This window comes from Drosophila rhopaloa, unplaced genomic scaffold, assembly GCF_018152115.1.
Source record: "Drosophila rhopaloa isolate 14029-0021.01 unplaced genomic scaffold, ASM1815211v1 contig_138, whole genome shotgun sequence".
Classification (NCBI taxonomy): Eukaryota; Metazoa; Arthropoda; class Insecta; order Diptera; family Drosophilidae; genus Drosophila; species Drosophila rhopaloa.
This window is the reverse complement of record NW_025335015.1, coordinates 683,806-692,250: the sequence shown is the minus strand read 5'-3', so window position 1 is coordinate 692,250 and position 8,445 is coordinate 683,806. Positions and strand designations below refer to the sequence as shown.

General features: G+C 45.8%; 3 protein-coding genes across 3 annotated transcripts; all 3 read right to left on the bottom strand.

Moving 5' to 3' along the window:
* Nucleotides 1–1,635: 1,635 nt before the first annotated feature.
* Nucleotides 1,636–3,054, bottom strand: LOC123037135. The gene has a single exon (XM_044456631.1). The coding sequence runs from the start codon at nucleotides 3,052–3,054 to the stop codon at nucleotides 1,636–1,638; it is 1,419 nt and encodes a 472-aa protein (XP_044312566.1).
* A 118-nt stretch (nucleotides 3,055–3,172) lies between these two features.
* Nucleotides 3,173–4,843, bottom strand: LOC123037134. The gene has a single exon (XM_044456630.1). It carries the CDS (start codon nucleotides 4,841–4,843, stop codon nucleotides 3,173–3,175), a length of 1,671 nt encoding a protein of 556 aa, XP_044312565.1.
* A 19-nt stretch (nucleotides 4,844–4,862) lies between these two features.
* LOC123037133 lies at nucleotides 4,863–6,891 on the bottom strand. Its single transcript, XM_044456629.1, has 3 exons — nucleotides 6,824–6,891; nucleotides 6,305–6,757; nucleotides 4,863–6,228 (listed from the first exon to the last, which is right to left on the bottom strand). Exons 1-3 carry the CDS (start codon nucleotides 6,889–6,891, stop codon nucleotides 4,863–4,865), a joined length of 1,887 nt encoding a protein of 628 aa, XP_044312564.1.
* Nucleotides 6,892–8,445: the final 1,554 nt, after the last annotated feature.

The following is an 8,445-nucleotide window of genomic DNA, read 5'->3' as shown; positions in this document are numbered from 1 at the left end:
CCATTTACAGTTTTTAAAAAAGAGAATGATGTTGGACCCCGAACTTCGTGAAGTAAAAGTCTTAAATAATAACATTCACTATTTTTTGGATGTATTGTATACACACCCCAAAGTATTATCCTTTTTAACACCAGAAAACTCTGGTACATCTAACCCATTCTTTCTTCTTTGGAATTTTTTATTAGCCCAAATATAATAGGATGGCACCTCAACATAAAGAAGTGTTTTTGCACAGTGGTCAATTTTGCAAAGATCGAAGAACGCTGTAAGCGTAGTTTTTGCCGGATTAGTTAGTTGATTAGCTAATTGATTGGGTTTATTTGGGTCAAAGTATATCCGCTGACCATTTTCCAAATGAACACTTAAATGAAAAATAGGGGGATATCTTTCATGTATTGGAAACGATAAAATCCTCCATACTGCCTCTGAGCTACTTATATATCGACCACTTTGGTACACATGGACCTCATCTTTAAGACTCTCGACTGCAACTGTTGCTTGGTCACTGCCCTTGTTAACATATTTACAAATGTATTTAATAGACTTACTGAGTTGCAATGTTCCACATTTATATGAGCTCCGAAGGTCCGCAAAAGCACGGAATTGTATGACCCAACCCAACGATTATCTACAGTTATACCATTAATTTTAACAGTAAGCCCCCATCCATTGGGGATCTTCGCCGATATTGGGTATAACCATCATTTCCAGTAATAGTTTCCTTAAAAAACTTTTTAGGAAATTTTTTTGTGCATTTACCATCTTTTATACATGGCGAATTAATATTTAATACACCACATGGCCCAAGTATCATGTTAGTCTTAACAATCTCATGCAGCAAAGGATCCTTTTGTAAATCAGGAATTTCTGCACAAATGTAAGAATCGATTTGATTAGGCATAATTTTAATCTTTAACCACATAAGTATGTGTACGTGGGGGAGACCACGTTTTTGCCATTCAATAGAATACATGAAGCACTGCACTTCCCCAAATAACCGGCCGTTAATCAACAACGCCATTAAAGCCTTAACCTTCAAATGAAAAACTCGTGATATGATGTCATGTCGATCTTGAGACTTTTGGCCTGGAAATAACTCATTTGTTATATCCTCCCATTTTGGGTTACATGTAAATGTAATAAAAAGATCAGGACGACCATTGTTCAGTTGTGTCCCCTTGTATTAAGTCAACGAGGGGTCATTGTACGAGAGGTTCCCAGGCAAAGGCAAACACAAAAGATAAATTCAAAGCGATATAATTATTCTGATTCCAAGATTAACAAAAGTATGATAAAGTGCAAATTTCGGTAGACCGGCGGCGTGCGTTCAGCGTTGTTCGACCGTGTAGACTGTTGGTTCTGGTTGCGTTTTGTTTTCTCTGCCCTCGTCCTACACAGGTCCAGATGAGCGAACGATCAGCTGATCGGTTCGCTCTCAAACTATCGGGACAAGGAGTAAACTGAACATGCCGCCCGCTAATGCTAGACCTAGCATGAGACATCCTCGCTTTGTCCGGGTTCTCCAGGCTGTGGTAATGATAAGCGAGCTCGGATGCGTATCCTCGGAATCTAATATGGAGAGATGAGAGCAAGAAGTGTGCGCAAGATACAGTCTATAAATCGAGGTGAGTGCGTTTAGGCGCGGATTGGCAGAGGACAGAGCTTTGCTACGGATCGCTTCAGCTGCCCCTGCTTAGTTCTAACTGTCACCACCCGGACCAGTGCGTCCGTCCCTGGGTGCACCTCCATAACACGCCCGAGCAACCATTGCGATGGGGGGAACCTGTCGTCCTTGATAATGACAAGGTCGTTAAGCTGAAAGCTTTCGGTCTCCTGACACCACTTTGGCCTTTGCTGAAGATGCGCTAACCAGTCACGACTCCAAGCCTTCCAGAAATGTCGTATCATCGTCTGCTGGATGAGGAACTGCTCTGCGAAGGATCTGGATTGTGGTTGATATTCCGGCGGCGCCAGCATTGAGTCTCCGATGAGGAAGTGCGCTGGGGTGAGCACTTCTAGATCGTCCGGGTCAGCCGTGAGAGGACAAAGCGGCCTTGAGTTGAGACACGCTTCTATGCTTACGAGCACCGTAGACAACTCTTCGTAGGTAAGCCGACGATCTGCAATGACTCTCTTTAGATGGTGTTTAACCGACTTTACATTGGCCTCCCAAAGCCCACCAAAGTTAGGTGACAGAGGAGGATTGAAGTGCCATGTTGTGCGCTGCGATGCAAGCTTGGGGGCGATGAGCTTCTCGTAATCCGCTTGAAGCTGACCGTACACCGTCTTCATTACATTGTCTGCACCAACAAAGTTGGTACCGTTGTCACTGTAAAGGTGCTGAACCATTCCTCGTCGCCCGGTGAACCTGTCCAGAGCCAGCAAAAAATGTTCCGTGGTGAGACCTGTCACCGCCTCCAAATGCACCGCCTTGGTTGCGAGACAAATGAACACAGCGATGTATCCCTTGTAAAAGCTAGTGCCTCGTAGACGCGCTGCTTTAATCTCTATTGCGCCTGTGTAGTCGACACCAGTGGCAATGAATGGTCGACTAGGAGGGTTGACTCGATGAACGGGCAAGTCTCCCATAAGCTGAGCCGTAGTAGTTGGTCGCGTTCTGAAGCAGCGAACGCATTTCCGTATGACCCTTCGAACTGCTTGCCGTCCTGTCAGGATCCAAAAACGCTGACGCGCGTGTGCCAAAGTCAATTGCGCGCCTCCGTGCAGGGTTAGACAGTGAGAGTGACGTATTACTAATTCGGTGAAATGATGAGAGCTTGGCAGGATTATCGGATGACGACGTTCGTGCGACAAACTAGAATGGCGAAGTCGTCCCCTCACCCGCAAGATGCCTTCCTCTAATATCGGCGACAAATTTAATAATTTGCTCCGCGAGGGCAACCGTTTGGAGTTCCTTACTGCAGACAAGTCGGTTGCGAACGATTCGCGCTGTACGATACGCACGACGGCTAATAAAGCGTAGTCGAGCTCTTCAGTGATTAAGGGCCCAAGGCGCCTGTCTACCTTGCCGAACGCGTTGTCCTTGAAGCGCATGATGTAGGCTGTGACTCGTAAAGCCTGGCTGAGTGTTGAAAATCTCTCAAGAAACGACAGCTGCGGGACTGCATGGTGAACTCGCATTTTTGCCACCTTTGCCTCTAAAGCGGCGTCGTTAATGCCAATTTGACCGAAATCTGTCGATGGCCAACAGTCTTGATTGCGTACGAGCCACTCTGGCCCTCGCCAGATCGAAGTCCTTTAGCTCGATGGGAGTGAGACCGCGTGTAGCGCAATCCGCTGGATTCTCGGTAGTGCTAACGTGCCTCCACTGAATTGGCGAGGAATGATCCAAAACGAAGGCGACTCTATTCGCAACAAAGGTCTTCCATTTATTGACGTCTCCATGCAACCAGTGCAGCACAATTGTAGCATCCGTCCAATAGAAAGTCTGGACCAGAAAGGAGCTCAGAAACTTAGCCATAGTTAGCCACCTCACCAATTTGATGGCCAATACCGCTCCACTTAACTCTGTTCGAGGTATAGTTAGGGGCTTGGTGGGAGTAACCTTTGATTTTGCAGCCATCAGAGATGTATAGCATCTTCCGTCCTGATGCTCTACTCTTAGGTACACAGCGGCTGCATAAGACGTGGAAGATCCGTCGCAAAATGCATGCATCTGCACTGAGGATATTGAAGATGGGGTGTAATGGATCCACCGATCTATGCTTATCTCGCCGATCCTCAGTAAGTGGTCTCGAAATACTCGCCATCGCTCTGCGATATTATCAGGAACCGCGTCGTCCCAGCCCAAAACCGTCTGCGTGCCATCTGCCTGCTTTGTCTTGGCCATGGTAACCTCCTTCAATATAAGTTTTCCCGAGATGATGACCGGCGCAATGAGACCCAGCGGGTCAAACAACCTTGCTATACTGGATAGGATCATCCTCTTTGTGGAGCTGACTGGCATCTCGAAGTTGATCTGGTATTTAAAACAGTCCTTGTTTGGCAGCCAATACATTCCTAAAGCCTTTATGGGATCTGTAGTGTCCCAACTTAACAGGGTCTGAGTGCAATGGTACTCTGACGGAATCGAGAGCAAAAGTCTCGAATCGTTGCTGGCCCACTTTCGCAACTCCATGCGTGCGGATTTTATAGCACCCGATACCTGCAACCGCTTATCCTCTGCCTCCTCTATAGTATGTCCTCCAGAAAGAATGTCGTCTACATATATTTCGTTCATCAGCACCTCCTTGGCCTTAGGAAATGAAAGCTGCTCATCCTTTGCCAGCTGTTGAATAACTCTGATAGCTGTGAACGGTGCTGAAGCCGTCCCAAAGGTCAATGTCGATAACGCAAAAACATTGATGGCTCCATCCGCCGCCCGCCATAAAATCCGCTGATATTGGGCGTCTTCTGGGTGAACATCTATGCAGCGATACATCTTCTGTATATCCGCCGTGAAAACAAAACGATATTTCCGCCAGTTGAGTATAACCGATGACATGTCGTTCTGCAAAGTGGGTCCGATACAAAGTATATCGTTCAATGATCTCCCGTTACTAGTTCTTGAGGAGGCATCGAATACGATTCTTTGTTTGATCGAATGGAGTTCCTCCTTGAAGACCGCATGGTGCGGAAGCACGCATGAAGCTACATGCATATTCGAAGATGTGCGCTTCATTAGACTGCTCTCACTGCCCACAGCAGGCGCTATTTGCTCAAGCGAAAAGTACTCCTCGATCTCCTCCACATATTTGTTCCACCGCCCCGGGTCGTTCGACAGACGCCTTTCCAATTGCATAAACCGATTCAGCGCCATTTGATGAGATCTCCCCAATACCATTGTTGGATCCAAATATGTTTTAAAGGGCAATCGTAAAATGTTTCGCACCATGTATCCTCCTCCGTTTCCGTAGAACGATCAGGAACCGTTTGAGCAATGACTCCGTGTCCAAAGTTACTCGATGACAGAGTAGTTCGGAAGATTTTGTAACTCCTTCTGCTCGCCCAGATAGTATCCACCCCAAACGGGTATTTTGAGCTATGGGTTCGTCGGGCAATCCAATCTTCGTGTCTGGCAACATGATTTGTGCCAACAGGTCCACTCCCAAGATGAGATCAACTCGTTTCGATCTGTAATAATTTGGATCAGCCAACGGGAGCCCTTGGATGTGATCCCATCGCTTCGGCGAGAAGCTGAGACTGGGGAGGCCGGATGTTACGGAATTGAGCACATATGCGGAATCAACATCTAAAGAAAAATTGGAATTAATACTGTTGATTTCAAGGTTGACCGTATACTTGCAACGACGACCGCCCCCTTGTCCTACCCCAAAAATGGATGCTCTGACGGCAGATCGTTTCAAATGAAGGGACTGAACAACGTGTTCAGATACTATGGTTGCCTCAGATCCTTGATCGACGAGAGCGTTTATTACTGCTTGCAGGCCGTTGGTCGGGTTTCGTACCATAATACGAGCCGTAGCGAGGAGTAAATTTTTCGAGGAAAGGTTGGATGACGTCGCCGAATGACATCTGTAAGATGCGTGCGGATTTTGATCCGACCTGGACTGTGTGTTGTGTGCAGACACTGTTTCCCTGGGTGCCGGCGTCACAAACTGCGGTGTCGGCGGCCGGGCAGGATGCGATTGAGCGTTCGAAGACTGGTTCTGAGCCGGAACCGGGAAATGTAGCAACGTATGATGGCGCTGACCACAAACCTGACAACATTGGTTGCTGGTGCAGCGAGACAGGGCATGCGACTTGCTCAAGCAATTGACGCATAATTTAGCCCTACTGACTATGTCCTTGCGCTTGTAACAGTCCAGCGCCAAGAAAGGTGGACAGCGACGTAGGATGTGGTCGCCGCCACAGTGATAACAAGGGTTATTCGAACGCCTTGGTTGCTCCTGTGCATTATGCACTCGCACGCGTTTGATCGGGTCTGTTGAACCTGGGCCAGCATTGGAGTCGTACGACGAGCTTCGATTCTCAATCGCATCCATTATGACTAGCCGATCGTTCAGAAATGATTCCAAGTCCCTATAGGATGGAACCGTTGAAGAGCTACCTTGGTGGTGCTCCCAAGCGTTGTGGGTCTCCTTGGGCAGCTTCGATGCTATGTAATGCGCCAACCAGTGCTGCGATTCCCCGCCCAAGGCTTGAACGCGGCGGAAGGCAGCTAGGCAAACATTGACCGTGCTTAGCATCGACCGCAGAGAGTCGGTGCTGTCCTTTTTGCAATCTGGGCAGCGCATAGATTGCGTTCATATGGTGTGAGAAAACGAGACGAGGATTGTTGTACCTTTTGATCATCATTCCCCAAGCCACTGCATAATTTACATCCGTGAGTTGCATCTGACGAATGTCATTATCACGACTTATGGGCAACGACTCCTTAAGAAAGTGCAATCTTTGGACATTGCTCAAATTGTTGTTGTTATGAATTAGACTTGTGAAGGCGTCGTAGTAGCCTGGCCAGTCCACACACGCACCGGAAAATTTAGGCACCGACATTTGCGGCATGTTTACTCGCAACTCCGGGTCGGCGTTCCCGGCGGCTGCTGTCGGCGTATTATTTTCTGGTCCAAGCCTGTCGAAGTCTTCGGCGAGAGCGCAATAAGCGTCCATATAACGCTCCTCGAATTCTGATTGGAAATTCTTCGTGGCGTAACTTGAATCACTAAATCCATCCAAATTAACGATCACCGAGTGCGTCTCCCGAAAAGCGTTCCGTAATTCCTCCACTTGGTCCAGCCTTTTTTTGAGATAAATTTTAGTTTTCCTCGCCTGCGAATCTTTCCTAAAATTCTGTAACACAGACCTGAGAGCTTGGTGACGATCTGATTGCAGATTCACCAACTTGTCCAAATCAGCCGACACAGGTTTCATGTTGGCAGGTGTAAGACTAAGGCCTGCGCAACTCACCACCCCGAATAATTATGTAATACATAAATCTGTAATACTTGTCTCGCACACAACTTGGTAACTCACTCTGCTTGCATACCAGAACCACACCACAAAGAGGAAGGGAAGAGATAACGGCGCTTTGCAAAGTCCGGGTTGCCGTTGCTGCGCTTATGTATCGACGTCTTCTTTGCACTGCTTCGTTGAGCCGGCGTGTCGATCTGACGAAATTTATTTAACGGAATTCTAATTAACCTTTTACGAACTGTATTTGCTTTGCAGGTTCCCCTCATGGGCCACCATGTTCAGTTGTGTCCCCTTGTATTAAGTCAACGAGGGGTCATTGTACGAGAGGTTCCCAGGCAAAGGCAAACACAAAAGATAAATTCAAAGCGATATAATTATTCTGATTCCAAGATTAACAAAAGTATGATAAAGTGCAAATTTCGGTAGACCGGCGGCGTGCGTTCAGCGTTGTTCGACCGTGCAGACTGTTGGTTCTGGTTGCGTTTTGTTTTCTCTGCCCTCGTCCTACACAGGTCCAGATGAGCGAACGATCAGCTGATCGGTTCGCTCTCAAACTATCGGGACAAGCAGTAAACTGAACAACATTAGTCATGGCATCTTGTGTCTTTTCATGCATACATCGAGGTGAACCTGTAAAAGTAGATGGCAAAATAATCATTTGACCAAGTTGAGCCACATCCGCTCACCCCTACCAATAGCGTCTTGAAGATGAATATAACTTTCTGCACTCAACTTTTTTTGATTTGCTCTTTTTAGATAAATATTTTTAATAGGGTCACGTTGAGGTATATTTACTGAATAACCGTCCTCTCCGTAGCAAAAAAGTAATCCATATTGTAAGTAGTCATAAGATCGATGAAGTTCACAAATTCGTTTAAGTTTGTTATTATGACTCTCAATAACAATGTCTCGATTTTGAAATTGTTGGTTAACTAATACCAATGCTACTTCATTTGTTTAATTTTAAGTTTTAAAACGAAATCAAGATCAGCCGCCGCACAATTATTGTAGTAAACAGAGTCAGAGAGAGGGAGAGAGACAGTGCGAGAGAATGCATTCGGAGTTCAATGCTTGTGTATAATTTGTTGGAATTATTATTCCTACTTTAGGCTAATGTAACGTTTTTTAGAATCGACCTAGAGCTTCAGTAAGTCCACCATATGAATCCTTAAAGTATCAGGATTTCCTCGATAAATTTTCATATTGCTAATTGACTTAGATCAGTGTTTTTTTGCCGTTAGGAAAAAATGAGGAAGATTCTTAGATAACAAAAATAAAATCGATAAAAAATAGTAAACACTAAAATAACCAATATTAAATTAAACAGAATCTTCATTATGTAGAGGACTAAATTTTGGCCAAAAATCGCATCGATTGATTAACGCGTTTAGCGTCCAGATTTTTATACCCTTGCAGAGGGTATTATAATTTTGGTCAGAAGTTTGTAACGCAGTGAAGGAGACGTTTCCGACCCCATAAAGTATATATATTCTTGATCAGGATCAATAGGGG